Raw genomic sequence first — 16,522 nt, 5'->3', positions numbered from 1 at the left:
TTAAAACAGTTAACATTTGCACTATTTTCTATTAAGGTGACTGCAAATCTTTCAAATATTTTGCCTACCAAGTTAAGGAGATAGAAAAGCCTGCAACTCATTTTTGTAGAAAGGATCTCCTGTCAGGGAATTTGGCTGTGATGTTTCTTTTGATAAGAATGTGTAACCTGAGCAGTAGAAATAAGATGTAAGAAATAGATGATTTTCCTTCTGCTTTCTAATCTTTCTATATATTACTAGAGTTATAGGTTGAAATTAGAAGACTCAGAAATTGGAAATGAAGCTATATTTGTAGAAATCAGACATCACTCAGTTATATTGAACTGGTCAGAAAAATATTAATTGTCCTCAGTGGAAATTAGTCTGAAACAATGCACACATTAGTAACAGAAATCCAAAAATCATCAAGATATATAGAAATATTTCCAACTATATTTGTGAATCAAAATTTCCTGAGTTAGAAATGAAAGTTGTAAATAGAATACACATATACAAAGGATCTGTACCCTGCCTTTCATAGCAGTGAAAAAGACAAGAGACCAAAATATTAAAGAAAATTCATGTAAGCACTACTAATATGCAAGGTTGTCATCTGACTTCCACATGTGCCCTCACACACACACACACACACACACACACACACACACACACACACACACACACTTCAGACACATGCCCCAAAGTTTCTTATCTGGAAATCACCTGAAACTTTCCTCCCAGAGGACTAGGTTTATGATATCAAAAAGTGCTATGTAAACGTCCAGAGCAGGGAATCAACAGTCCTGCTCAGCTATGATGCCTACGAATCACAATAACAGCCAGCATGGGAAAATTCACCTCTTGAAAATATCAAATCATGTTTTTGGGTTGATTATTTCCAGTGAAATAATTAACCTACAGTAATGTAGAGAAATGGGGATAAGTTCTTCTGCATACTTTTGAACAGTATGAAAGAGTTAAAGCAAAATAAAACATAAATATAATAATTTGACATGTCATCTTTTGTATGTAGCATAGAAAAATTCTATGAAAACCTATACATAGTCTATGGTTCTGCTGTTTCTGCCTAGAAATTATAACGTTTAGAACAAGTGTTCTACATTTGCCATTTGTACTAAATCTTTAAAGTATGCAGCTCATCTGATTACCATTATTTAGGGAAAATAACCAACAGATAACAGGGTAAAATAAGAACCTAAAGTAAACTGCATGATCTAGAGGTAAAATAATACATTGAATATTCAACAGAACCACTGGGACATGCTGACATATCAAAGAAGAATATCAAATGAAGATCTTCTGAATATTGATATAATTGTAAGACAGGATTCCTAAGACTGGGCTCTTGGCTATTTTAGACTATAATCAAGCAATTCATGAAGACAATAGTTAAAGATAACACAAGAAACATTATCTTTTATTTTGATTGCAGGTAATATTTGTGCATGGTTCTGATTTAAGGAAGTATTTTAAAGAAAATTGTGAGATGCTTATAAATTGTTCTCACTCCATACGATTTTACTGAAGAAAGGTAGAGCATGACTGGAGTAGGTACTTTTTTTTGCTATGAAAGGATGGCAAGTGCTTTGCATTTTTAATGGAAATTTACAGTATGAAGAAGATCCTGTTTTAAGTACACAGTGATACCATATGTCTGTTCCACTACCCATCCCCTCCTCAAGCCACAGCTTGATGAAGCTGAGCCTTAAACAAGTTACTCAGAAATGGAGTTTTCCATGTATCAGTTTTTCACTCTTATTGCTTTTCTCATCAAGTTCACTTTGTCTAGCCCAAATTTTATCTTTTCCTTTCCAAAATTAATCTTTACATTTTTGTTAGTCTCTTTTCTTGCAATAACTCAATTTTACATGTTAAACATGCCTTACTATTGGATCATTCTTTAACTGAAAACTTTCTGAAGTTACCATTGTCTGCCAAGCTGACAAGTCTCCTTTAATTTCTTACTTGTGTTAAATTAACAGTACTTCTCTATTGAATTAAATGCCTGCATTCTATGTCTGTGATAAGGCTTAGTTTTACTTTTAGAGCAGTTTTATTTTTTACTTTTCTCTCCAGCACTTTTTAAGAAGGAGCTCTAATTAGTAAGTGAAAGTTTGAATTGGAGGTGAGCCATTAGTATCTGCCCCTGTTCTAAGTATTTCCTGGAATATGAGAAAAAAATTAAAAAACAGGGAAAATTATTGAAAGGGTTTTTCAAGTCACAAGAGTAGAGTCAAACCTTAAAACTTGTTCATATTCCATTTTCTAGTACTATGCCATCTTATATAACATGCAATAGCTCTGGAGAGATGATACTATTCAAATAAAATTCACAATATTCACTAGCTTTGTAAGTCTATAAGATCAATATTTTACTATTCTAATATATAGGTCAATCTTTACTGTTATAATATTTTCATTAAAATCAAACCTATCTTTAGCAGAAAACAGAGGACGAGTAAGCATTTTATTAGCCATTTGCCATTTTCCCTCTTCTAGCACTAGACTTAGTATCATTTCCTTATAATAACAGACTATAGGCACAAGACAATATCTTTATTTTCTTTATGTAGAGACACGTTAACAGAGTTCTAAAATGTATATAAATAGATTGAAATTAAAATGATTTAATTAATATAGATAATACAAGCAGAATATATAATAATTTCATCCTCTAGAATTTGAGATAACTTATTATATGTTATCCTTGAATTTTAACATAACATAAATTTAAGCTCATACATATATACAAATATATATACATATATATATATTTCTGAGCCTAGCCTTTAATGGCTGAGCTATCCCTCCAGCCAAGTCTCTATAATATATATTAATTTTGGTATTTATAATGTATTTTTCTCCTTTTTTGTTTATGCTGACTTCATATTTCCTTTGTACATGCTTAGTTTGATGTCAAATTTGACCAAACTAAGTCTGTGGGGAAGATATTTTTCCTTATAAAGTACTTTGCATTTGTTTCTGATTAGGGTTAGTAGTCTGAAATTACTTTGGTTCATTCATTTGTTTGGATATTTATTTACCTCAGGTTCATACAAGATGACACTTTAGCTCCCCTTATAGTTTGGGTTTGATTCTTAGATTTACATACTATGAATTTTCTTGATTCATTGAAAACTTCCTAGATTTAAGTGGGCAATAAAGGTGTCAATGCTCATAGGTAGATTAACTGTGCTAATAGTCTCTAAAATTTATTTTTACCCTGCCCTTACTTACTTCTACATCTCTTCTAGTGTGGATGTTCCAATGCACATCTGATAATATTTTTGACACTTTCCTGTGTCATAGCACTCTAGGCTTTCTAAAAGATGTAGCCTGCTTCTTCTTGGTAATACAAGTCAACATCCTTTCCACAGTTTATGATTATCAAATTGATTTCAGAAAACTAATTTGGAATTAAGTTTGACACTATGTATAAGTAATATCAAAAAGACCAACATAAAAGTGGCTCAATGAATTGTAAGTATTAATATTACTATTATTATAGCTTAACATTAAAAAATAAATCCACAAAGCACATTTGTTTAGACAAAAGGCCTTGAAACAAAATTAAACCCTGTAATTGATTGACACAAAGGCAATTCTTTTCGGTGTGGCTTGAATCAATACTTGTCATTCTGATCTACTTATCCTAAGCAAGATATAACACTCAGTGAATAATTTTTCATAATTATCTGGAACTGTTAAAGGGTATCTACAATTATCTATCATGACAGTTAATACTAAAGTGGAATTAACCAGTCGGATTTTTTTTCTTCTGTTTTATGCTACCTCTAATTTGGTATCTGGTAAAAAGATCATAAACACAGACTGTAGGATGGTAAAGTGAGTGGTTAAAGGCAGTTGTCATGAAAGCATATTACAGGAATTTGATTCCCAGAGCCTACCTAAAGAGAGAATGAGAGAAAAAACTCCAAAAAGCTGTTCTCTGATCTCTACCTGCATGTTGTAGAATGCAAACTCACACACGCCCATGTAAAATAAATATATAAACTCATAGGCAGATATGGAAAAGATATAAATCCTTACCAAAGATAAAAAACTTATTTCATGAGAAACTATAAAGACCTTGTGGTTTTAAGCATGTAGTTATAATATTTAAAAAATATAAAATGCATTATTTTAATTAATAATTCTGTTGTTATATGTTTATTGTACATAGAGATAGATTTCATAGCTATTTCAATGTGTGCACATTGTATATACTGAATATATTCCAGTTCTACATCCTGTTTCTAGTATCTTCCCTTTATTTTAGTCGCTTGTACTTTCATTCAGACTTAATACTTTTAAACTCATGATCTAAGCTTCCTTTAATGTTGAAAAATAAGACAGGGTTAGTTAGTGTCCCTATAGTAACATGGTAACCCTAGCATTTGGATTTATGTTGCTGGAGAATAATGAGTTTGAGCCCAGAGGAAGCTGTGAAGCTAAAGCATGTTTCAAAGTAAGAAAACAACAACAAAAAATGATGAGGAAACTATTCATTGCAAAAGAGATTTCCCACTATAACTAGGACAGGACTCATCCGAATATTATAATATGCATATACTCAAGTCCATTGTATAAAACGAAGTGTTTGCATACAACATACACTTCTCCTTCCCTGTATTTACAAGTTTTCTCTACATTACTTATAATATGGCACTCAATATAAATATTATGTAATACATGAAGTATCATTATTTCTAGTAAATAATGTCAAGAAAAAATAGTCTATATTTAATCACTGCAAATGCATATATTCTAGATGTAGTTTGTTTGCAGAATGTTGAATGTCTATATAGACTTTCTGAAAGTATAAATGGCTCATAGTAGTCTCTAAAATAAGTAGGTCTCATCTTTGATATAAACCAAGGATCATCCAGTCTTGTGGTAAAATAGTGAAATGCTCATGTACCTAGGTTCCATATACAAAGACATTTGAATCTAAATGCTCACAAATCTTTAGACAATTTATGTTTTTTGATACTTTTTTCATTTGTATAGAATGGGTATACAAAAGGTTCCATATCATAAAGCAATTTGAGAACAGAAAAAGAATATAATATCACTTATTTAGAATAGTACTCAGGTCTTGGTAACCAATATACTCTTAATATTTTCAGTAAGCATTTTGTTACCTACTAAAACATCTTAGAAAATTTGTTACTTAAGTAGACAATAAATCTACTATAATTTTCTTAAGATTATGTGATTTGGTATGGCTCTCGAAGCTGTTTTCTGGTTTGTTAATCATTGTTCAGTTTATTTCTATCACTAGAAAATATAGCATAACAAGAGTGAATGATGCCTTTAAAATGATTGAAATAATTTACTTCTTTGAATACAACATCACATTCTGAAGTTAGAAATAGAATCTAGCACATATCTTTTAGGTATTCATAGACAATAAAATCCCTGGCTGTTTGACTTATTTTACAGGCAATTGAATGTTACCTTATCTCTGTGTAATTGCAGCTATAGGAAACATTAGGTAGGTGACTTAAAAAAAACCTTTCAAACCTCTGACACAAGCACTTAAGTGAGAAGAAAATGGGTAAGGCTCATCTTCGAATGAAAGAATATTTTTTATAATGGAAAATATGCTTTTTTGTATCCAAGAAAATAATGTCTCAAAAACAAAGTTAAAATTATTGAGTATAATTATTTTCCTTCTCTGGTCCATCAAATAACATATCCTGACTAGATAGCCAGTGACAATACCAAAAGAAATAATATAATTGACATCATTAGGCATTTCTCAATTAATTCACAATTTCTAATCAAGTGCCTAACTCATACCCTAGAATCTTGGTTTTGAATGATTAGTTTGTCAAAACACAAAAAATAAGTGTCTGGGTGATGCCAAACCCCATCTAATATATCAGCAACACAATCTCTATATGAAAGCATCACTGAAAATCATGAAAGAGGGGATTTAAACATTATAAGAGCCACAGGACCAGGATTTTCAACTACATAGGGTTTCTTAATAAAGACAGGAAAAATTGCATCCACAAAATCTCAACAATATATTGCCTGACTAGCATTATTAGAACACCGTTTGACATGCTAATATTGATGGAAAATTTAGCATGGTACTGTAACGCCATGGGGGTAGGAAGCCTGGAACTATTCTCCGGTAAGAAACATACTTAGATTAACAATTATGGGGTAATTACTTAAGTCAGAGCTAGCTAGTAAGAAACAAGCAAGGCCAACAGCTTCATAATTAATATAGCCTCCTGTGTGTTTATTTGGGACTGATGCAGATCTGGAACCAGGCGGGCGGGAAGGTTCCTCTCAAGAAAAGCTTCTCTTAACATAATGGTGATCAGGAGTGGGATTGAATTTCCACGTAGAATGACAAAAGCTTTAAAGGAATTTTAGAAACAGAAGAACGGCGAGAAGCACAGATTTTTGGCAGCAGCATTTTTCTCAGGTGTGCTCTGTTTTGCTAGCGACAAGCCGAGATTCACACGGCTCGCTTACAGGAGTCGTCCTGACTCGGCATAAAAAGAAAGAAGAAAAAAAAAGCCAGCAAGGTTGTTGTAAGAGACTCTGCTAACGATTGAAAGGTGTGTACATACAGCTGGAAGTGGCAGCTTTTGCTGGAGGTCAGCATGGACTGAGGCGGTAAGCTGAAATCACGCTTACGCCCACCATCTTGAAACGGCAGTTTAAAACAGCCGCGGTTTTACAGATAAGACACGTGGCCAGAAAAACATAAAGATTTACAGTAAAGTCAGACTTGGATAAAGGAAAGCCTCTAAAGGTTTACAGTGTGTTTAAAAATATACGTGAGATTGAGAGAGAAAATGAAACGGCAAAGTGGTAAATAAATACAAAAGCCTGCGTTGTGGTGGCGCACGCCGGTAGGATTTACTCCAGAGGGAGAGGCAGGTAGATTTCCAAAGAGAAACCCTGTCTCAGGGAAAAATAAATTAAAATAAATAAAGTAATAATATATAAATAAATAAGCCACGTAAAGATGGAAAATACACAGAGAGTCTGGATACTGTATGCTATTGTGTTTTTCAGTTTTTTGATTGCTCAGGAAGGAACAGCTGCTAAAGTACACTTGATTATAAATGCTGCTGAATTAATCCAACTTCTATCTTTTGAAAATGCCTTGACTTCAAAATTTAAGTATAAGGATATGTTACTCGGAAAAGGAGTTTTTGCTTATGTTTCTACAGAAAATGAAAAGCTGAGGATTCCTTCCAGGCTTCTGTGGTTCGATGAACCAAGACCCCCGGAAGCAGTGGACCAGGTGTTCCAACAGTCGAAACAGCTAAGATGATGCAGTTTTACAGGCCCCGAAAATACGGACTGATACAGGTTTCTGAGTTTTGTCATGATCCCCATGGTATGAACAGCGCCCCCCTCCAGCATGAAGCAGTTTGGAATGAGCGACGTCCTGATTCCCATCTTGTTTATAAATCTTTGTTTTCATTTAAATGGGATTGTTTATAATTGGTTAATGATCACAACCAATCTCCTTTTAATGGTAAAAAGGGGAATTATGGTATGGGTTTTGTTTTTCATTTATTGATACAAATTCAAGGTCAATTTTGTGATATGTATATTTCTCCTCTTGATTAAGTATTGTGCTTATACTGATCTTTTAAAATGTAATGCGTAATTAAATACAGATTATAGATAGTTACTTATAATTGTCAGAATTTATAGTTAGGTAAGTTAGGTTTTCTAGATATAGAGAAAAATATTTGAGATAGATAAACAGTCTTCAAACCTCTCAAAGACCTTCAGAAAATGGCATTTAAAATGGTTTAGGGCTTTTCTTGACAATGAGAAATGTCTGCTCCTGGCAGCACCAATTATGTCTGAGAGGAAGATGGGCATCGAAGAAACTCGTTATGGAGTTTGCTTTCAACATGGCAAGATTAGCCATTTGGGCAAGAAACTGCTCTTGCCTAGACTGACTGTTTCTGTATAAACTGGACATGCAGGACCCACAGAAAAGTGACTGCTAAACTCAGTCTTACAGGGTTCCTGCTTCATGGAAGAGTCTACAAGACTTTCTGCAGGACAAAGAAAAATGACTGTCAGACTGCCAATGCAGATGGACAGTTCGAAATTTCCTGCTTTGCTGAGAAGTGTTCCAGACACATTGTGGCCTATGGGCTGAAGATGGATGCCCCAACGTTACAGAGGAACTTCAGGTGACTGTCCAGGCAGTAAAATGTTTCTGTCAATCCTAGTGTTTATATATTATCCTTCTGTGGTCTTTGATGGAGTTGAAGACAGATAGTTATAGTTTTCCTTAGTTATGATAAAAGATAAGCTACATATAGGACTTTGGACTCACAAGAATGAGATAGATGATATTTTCTTTAAATCTTGCTGAATGTTGATAGACAAAATATTGTAACCGTATTCTTACTTGATAACTGTTCTGTTGTATATAATTTGACTATGTTAAAGTTAAGACCTTTCTTTTGTTTAATCAGAAAAGAGGAGATGTTGGGGAAGTCCTGTTATTTGTCTGTTATTTGTCAATAAAGTACTGTTGAGCCTATAGGAATCTAGATAGGTGGGGCTAGGAGTCCAGGAGGATTCTGGGAAGGGGAAACACAGAGAGTCAACATGTAACGCCATGGGGGTAGGAAGCCTGGAACTATTCTCCAGTAAGAAACATACTTAGATTAACAATTATGGGGTAATTACTTAAGTCAGAGGTAGCTAGTATGAAACAATCAAGGCCAACAGCTTCATAATTAATATAGCCTCCTGTGTGTTTATTTGGGACTGATGCGGATCTGGAGCCAGGCGGGCGGGAAGGCTCCTCTCAAGAAAAGCTTCTCTTAACATGGTACCACTTCAGATAAAGAGTTATAGCTGGCAATGATTGCTGAGAGGGGGGAAATTAATATCCTCCATGGATGATCTCCTACACAGGATGTCCAGTACAAGGTATTAGTCAAGAACAAATGTACATACAATAATAAATGGACTATCTGGTCTATATGTATGTATAATACATATATATACATATATAACATATGCATTTTATATGTATGTATATGTGCATATAAATTTATAAAATATAATCATGATATTTTATACAGCTACCATAGATTTGAGACAGAGGAAAAGAGGAAGAATTTGAGAGGGATGGTATAGTAGCAGTGATGTGAGCACAGTATCCATGGTTGAAATTTTAAATTGAAAATTAAAACAAATTAAATTTAAATTCACAACAGATTTTTAAATACCAGCACAACAGATTTTAAGGGTATTATCTCATAAAGAATACAGTTTCAAAAAAGCATCAGACTTACTTATTAGCATTGTCAAATGCCAAAATGTACAAGGTTATTTTTGGCTTAATATGTATATAACAAACACAGTCAAGACTGGTGTAGTTTCAAGTTTATTTTGTATGAATATTTAGTGTTTTTGTAGCATTCTGTTTAATTGATTACGGAGGGAAACATGGAAAACACCTAATGTTAAGACTTAGAAAACAGCTGAGTGTGGTGGCACGCACCTATGATCCCAGCACTTGGGAAGTAGAGGCAGGTGGATTTCTATGAGTTATATATAGGGCAGACTTGTCTGCAGAGCAAGTTCCAGGTAAGCTGGTGCTGTTACACAGAGAAAACAGTTTCTTCAACCCATCCAAATGTTTGATTATTTATAAGGAGTGCATTTTCAATCTTCTTATAGAAACATCAAATTAGTAACTGTGTACATGCTTTACTACATTTAAAATTGGAATATATTTATTTATTTGCTTTCCTATGCTTGCCTTCATGGAATAGGGTACAAATAAATTTGTAAACAACTATTTGTTAGGATATACATATTCTGGCATACAATCCAGACAAAATTAAAAAAATTATCATGTATTGAGTATTTTATGATCTTGATTACATACCTAACACTTTCAAGGGAATATTTTTATAACAAAAACTCTTTGCAATAGTATCAACTATCACACATGAGGATATGGAAAACTTAAAATGTTACCCAGAATCACAAAACATGGTATGTACTCACTCATATATGGATTTTAGACATGGATCAGGATAGTGCCAGTTTGCACTTCCACTGATAGAGAGTCTGGGAAACAGGAAAGAACCTAAAAGATATGCATATATGCATAGTACCCAAGAGAAGAGGATGGAGACAAGATCCCCTGAATGGATGGGGAACACGGCAAGGGGTGGGGTGGAGTGGGACCTGGGAAGAAGAGAGGGGGTGAAGAGGAAGAGAGTTGGTCATGGGGGAAAAGGAAGTTGAGGGGGTGGGGGTACAATAGGGGGAAGAGGGAATCATAGGATCGAATACAGATCAGGCACCAGAGCGACCTCGAGTGATCTAAAGGGATAACACCAATTGGCAAGCTAAGCAATAGTGGAGAGACCACCTCGAATGCCCATTCCTGATAATGAACTTGATGTCTATAACCATCCGGGAGCCTTCATCCTGTGACTGATGGAAGCAGAGGCAAACACACAATTAATCACTGAACTGAACCCAAGGAACCCAGTGACAGAGAGAGAGGAATGATGAGCAAATTGGCAAAGAATGGGCTGGCAAAACCAGCAGAGACAGCTGATCTGAACAGGGGAGAGCTCTTGGATCCCGGACTGACAGTGAGGAGGCCAGTATGGGACTGATCTGGACCCCCCAAATGTGAGTGTCAGCGAGAAGGCCTGGGCAACCTATGGGGCCCTGAGCTGTGGATCAGTGTCTATCCCTGATATACAAACAGTCTTCGTGTGCCTATAGCACAAAGAGGATGCTCTCTCAGCCTGGACTCTTAGGGGAGTGCCTGGACCCTACCCAGAGTAAAATGACAGACTCTGATATCCCCTATGTGGATGGATTTGGCAATAGGGTGGGAGGGTGGGGGGGAAGGGGAGTGTGGGAGGAGGGGAGGGAGAGGGAACTGGGATTGACATGTAAAACAAGCTATTTAAAATAAAAAAAAGAATTAGTTAATAGTTGACTTATGCCACCCAGGTCTCACTTTTGGCCATGGTGTTTATTTTCTTGCCTATGCTAGCCATAATGTAATATTAGGAGCATATGTTATTTTGTTTATGTTTGGTTAGGAAAATCATGTCATATATGTGAATCCTCATATATGAATACAGGAATACACCTTAATTATGTATAGTGTGGTGAAGTGTAAGCTGAAATAAACACTTTCCTCCCCAAGTTGTCCTGGTCATGAAGTTTTATAACAGCAATAGGAACCATAACAAATACCGTAAATTAAAAATTAATTTATTGACCTAAGTATGGTATTTGTTCTCAACATGTTTCAGTTTCCTATATTCCTAGAGGAATGAAATGCATGTCAAAATAATCCAGTTACTGCTTTAAAATTTAAGGCTGAACTAAATTGAAATCATCTTTCATTTTATTAGAAAAGACTGTGTCTGTCATACATTTATAAAATGTAGAATAAAGGGGTTTCCCACTTATCTTCATACCTCTTCATGTAGTTCCCTCCAACGAGAATTAAATGTCTCAAGTTCCTCATTGATCAGTTCATCCATAACTCCTCCGTCTGTTAGGGTTTGTGCCAACAGGCGAATCTGATTTGGGTTGTCCTCCGAATGCTGCATCAAATTTTCAAGAGACTGAAACACATTTTCAATATTTAATATTTCCGTTGTTTTTCTAAGTACATTGAATGCATACACATAGCTCAGTATTCTCTTATTTACATACAATTTAGCCATCAGCAATGTAAAGCAAAATTTAATTTGGATAATAAATATGAAGGAGCACTATTGTTTAAAAAATATGAGGATCACACTATGATTTTCCAAAGACTTACCACTACCTTATAGACTGTGTTTTTAAAAATTAACACCATTTTCTTAGTGATAGTTTCTACTCTAAAACCTCAAAAGCTAAAGTGTTCAATTTCTAAACTATTGTTTGTTTATTTGTTTTGCTATGGTTAGGATTTTTTGTTTGCTTGCTTTTTGCAATGCTCGGTGACATGCAGATAAAGGAATTCTCCAAAGAAACTTCTTTGCTCTTCACAGAACACATACTTTCACTGACATCTTAGGACTAAAAGTTGATGTAAATGACAATAAGTTCCTTCATGCTCAAGAAGGGACAGCAGACAGAAATCACCTGGTGATCCATTGTCATTTCTGGGTAATTTCCTTTATGTGGTGTGTGTGCATGCATGTGTGTGTATGTGTGTTTGTGTGTGTGTGTGTTTAGATGCATGTGTGTGGTGTGTGTGTATTTAAATGTGTATTGACAAAACATTTTTTCTTTCATTTTTTGGTATATTGCAGTTAAGCTATTTCCTGACTTTTATTATTTACAGCCTCATAATTATTTTTTATTTTAAAATAATATTTTCTCATTTTGGACACCAATCCAAGTTCCCACTCCCTCCCCTCCTCCTGCTGTCTCCACCTTCCTACCATTACAGCTCCCATTCACCCTTCAGAGAGGGTAAGGCTTCCCATCCCCACAGAAACAGGCTTATAATTCTTAACTGGATAATACTTCAAAATTGGAGATTTTTTGTCCAGATAAACTGAACAAATAAAAATAATCTAAATGTCAATTTTAAGCATTCTTGGTAATAAGAAATCCAATATCATTTTACCAGATCTTACAACATACACTAAATGACAGATATAGGTTCCAACAATTCTTTCAATGGTTTTTTTCCCCAAAGACATGAAGCTGTCCCCAGAAGTGTTTGTAAGTCATTTTTATATGTCTATTCTTTTTCAAATTCTGAACAGCTTCAATATATTTTGCTGTTATACTTCTAGTGAGACTATCATTATTTACTTAGTGTTTTACAAAAAACATGCTTTTGACATCTAAAATCTGTAAGAAAACCTAATCAAAATTTTAATACAAAATGTTACTATAGATTCTTCTTATAACATACATTTCATTACAATTAGCAAATATCTGCATTCTCCAGAATTTTTAATAGAATAATTTTCTGTCCTTATTTCCTAATGAAGTGTATAATCTGCTGATTAATAACTGGTAACATGATTAAATAAAGGTAATCTCATTTTTCCTCTGCCAGACGATCTTGAAGGAGTACTAGAGTGGGAAGAATGTGATAACAATATAATATATGAAAAAATTACGTGAAAATGCAAACTAAAAGTAATAAAAATTAAGAATTCAAATGTGGAGGAAATCTTTAATAGCAAAGAGAGTTAAAAGTACTACAGCACTTCTATCCTTGTCAAATTCAGGTATATCCCTTTTTTAATTTAAAATGCCTGTAAGAATAATCAGCAGCAACCAAAGTATTTGCATGCAATAGTCAGTAGGATGGTCAGTATTAATAATAAGTCTTTTTCCTCCTCTCTTACCTTAAAATTCTACTTTGATCTCTCATCAGCTTCCTCAGAATGGACTACATTTTATTAGCATGTATAATTATTCAAAGAATGGACAATCATACTTTTCCAGTTGCATTTAATGCATTTTGATCATCATTAAGTTCCTTCATTTCCTCAATACTCTTACTTTTCTCTTCCCTAATGCTCCCCATTCCATTTTGTGTTCTTTTTTGGGGGGTTACTTTGCATTCGCTTATACATGTGAAAGACATACAAGCAACATGAACATGTCACAGGTTTTCAAAGTTTTAGATAAATGTGGTGTCAAAAATTTAATCTGCTAATAAGCATACAATGAGATAATTTCCTAGGATAGTCACACCATGCCAGTCTTCATTCTGACTCCTATACTTTTTAAAGAAGCATGATAAGTTTTCTTTGTCTTTTTTAGAAAATGGATCACACTGTTATTTCACAAGGAATATTTGGTCAAGGAATGCCACAGAGCAGGACAGGATTAAAGTGAAAATCTATCTGCTTCTTATTTTGCAGTCACAAAGGTGCTATATTTATTTTACAGATCTACATATATGAATATGATAACACTCTATACTTATTACATATTAATAATAAAAAACTGAGCAAAATGCATACAACATGAATGGCTAATTAAACATAGGAAGACAATGAAATTTATACCTTGTACATGCACTCATTTAATTTTTTTATATTTAAAATCTATAAAATAAGTATGTATATGAAGTCTTAAAAGACACATTTATATTTATAACACATATTTAAGTCATAAAATACTTATTAACATGACTTTAAAAGTTTTTAATGTTCCAGTTTAATAAATATGTAGCTTAATGCTAGAAAATAATCTGCTAGTAAACGTTTAGCTGCACTCCAAAGAATACTTTAAATTAAACTGTCTTTAGAAGTTTGTAGTAGATTTAAGCACATAAAGTGAGTACATAGAAATTATAAAGCTAACAAAAAGAAAATATCAAAGAAGACAAGTGATTCCCTTTTAAGTCCTTGAGACCAGGGAGGATCCTGAAGGGAACAAAGGCTTGAAGGATGCTTAGTAGCTACTGCCTCTTCCTTGTGTCTTAAAATGATGACCTTGGCACTAAAACTTTTCAATGCTGCATACAAAGTATCATTTAGATGAATTCACAACTTACTTCTAGCACCTTAGTGATTTCCTCAGCTCCAGCAGGAACATTTTCAGTGGCTTTCAGTTTCAATTCTACTTCATTGAGCCACTTGTTTGCCTTCTCCAAGTATGACAATAACTCATGCCAACATGCCCAAACTTCCTGAAAATAAATGGACGTTACAGATTAAATATGTGCTCATAAAAGTAGGTATGGGACCTTTATATTACAATTTAATTTTCTACATTTTGCCCTTACTTTACAGTATATGATTTAAAATGCAACTAGGTACTCTGAAATCTAATACCTCAGGAATTATGTCATTAAGGAAACAGTGTATACTCGAATAAATTCAAGGTCCAGTAATTTGCCTTTTAAAATCACACATTCCCTTACAGAACAGTCTTAGATAAAAATCAAAGCATGTGCTAGAAGGCATGTATAAGTCAAAGTTCTTTGAACATCAACAAATACCACTGTTTTGTTACTTCTAAATTCACCCAAAATAAATAGTTTTATATTTAAAATTAAAACATTCATTTATCCATTTGTCTTCTGGTGTTAAACATATTTAAGTATTATATATTACCAGGAAAAAGATTTTATGAAAAACCTAATATTTCATTTCAGTAATTATAGCTTAGTTTCCATAATAATAGATTGATTTAATTCTACTATGTTCAATTCTGTTTTGCAGTGAACAACCACACATATATGCATTCCTTTCTCATATTTCCTTGGGCCTAATTACCACAACACACAACTACTATTTTCAATGTACATTTACTTATAAGTGGTATTTGACAAACAATATAAAAGCTTTTAAAATTTAGTACTCAAAGATAAGAAAACATTCAGATTTCTAAAAATAATATAGAGGAGAATTAGTTTGAATTTCTGTATGAGAGGATATTTAAAGTAAAATATATACTACAAAACTGATAATATTAAAATAAATGAAAACATTTTACTACATGTAAAATTAAAATCTTATTACCAAAATATAGTTCATAAATAATATCAAAACATGGTTTTAAACATAATATTGCAACATTTGCTAATATTAAGATAATAAAATTCAAAATTTTCAATATGTCTATTGGAAGATAAATACAAAACCTGGTAGACTCATGAAAATAAAGCTGCTTTAGTCTTCAAGAAATGGGGGAGAAAAAAAGAAATATGAGGCAGCTCAGTGGTTAAGAGCACATATCATTTTTAAATATACGACAAAATGTACATACACATAATTAAACAATGAAATGAATTTTACATAAAAAGAAGCATATAAAAAATGTATATCCTAAGTAACAGCCAGGGGATTAAATTAGAATAATAGTGAAAAAAGTGATATGGCATTTTAGTGATCACAAATTAAATAAATGAACAAAAATTATATGTATTGTTAGAAATATATATGAGAAAGATTACCTGTCAGTGTTATTAATGTTAGCATTTACACACCCAGTTACTCTACATCTCTGCATTTTAGTATCTATCTTTGAAAAAGTGTTTATCATAAATAACCTAAACAATTTCAAGAATGTATAACAATAAAGGTCTTTTGAAAAGCAATATAAAAGCCTAATATCGCAGAAGTTTCCTAAAATATACACATATATAAAAATTTAAATGAAATTGTCATAGTATGGGTGAGAAAATACCCCAACTTGATATCCTATGTTACTAAATAAACTCTCTAGTAACAGGAATGGGGTACATAATTTTGAGTTGTTGGCCACAGGTGTCCCATAAGACACCTTAAATACCACTGCCAATGTTGTTGGTTACCATCCACATGTTGATGGAGAGACCACGGTTGAAGATACCACATATTCATGGCATAAAATATGAAGAAATCTAGTTGGCATTCAGCTGGATGCTTCACAACTGCTGGCTAGAATTAATGGTGTTGCAGGGTGTTTTATGCACTACCAGAGGAGAAAGGTAATAAATATCACACAGCTGTGAACCCAGAGAGTTATAAAAAAATATGAAACAAGACAAAACAAACTGCTTGCAAGATTTTCC

At 33.4% G+C, this 16,522-nt stretch overlaps 1 protein-coding gene across 8 annotated transcripts in view; it reads right to left on the bottom strand.

Moving 5' to 3' along the window:
• Dmd (dystrophin) overlaps positions 1 to 16,522 on the bottom strand; it is a 2,157,616-nt gene that overhangs the window by 1,258,298 nt on the left and 882,796 nt on the right. For all 8 annotated transcript variants that reach the window (XM_040744180.1, XM_021232987.2, XM_040744181.1 and 5 more), the window contains 2 exons: positions 14,519 to 14,653; positions 11,475 to 11,624 (listed from right to left, as the gene is read on the bottom strand). In XM_040744180.1, the coding sequence (XP_040600114.1) occupies positions 11,475 to 11,624; positions 14,519 to 14,653 (285 nt within the window). The remainder of the gene's footprint in view (positions 1 to 11,474; positions 11,625 to 14,518; positions 14,654 to 16,522) is intronic.

Source organism: Mesocricetus auratus, unplaced genomic scaffold, assembly GCF_017639785.1.
Source record: "Mesocricetus auratus isolate SY011 unplaced genomic scaffold, BCM_Maur_2.0 Super-Scaffold_100003, whole genome shotgun sequence".
NCBI lineage: Eukaryota > Metazoa > Chordata > Mammalia > Rodentia > Cricetidae > Mesocricetus > Mesocricetus auratus.
Note: the sequence above shows the minus strand (reverse complement) of the source record. Positions and strands in the feature narration are given on the sequence as shown.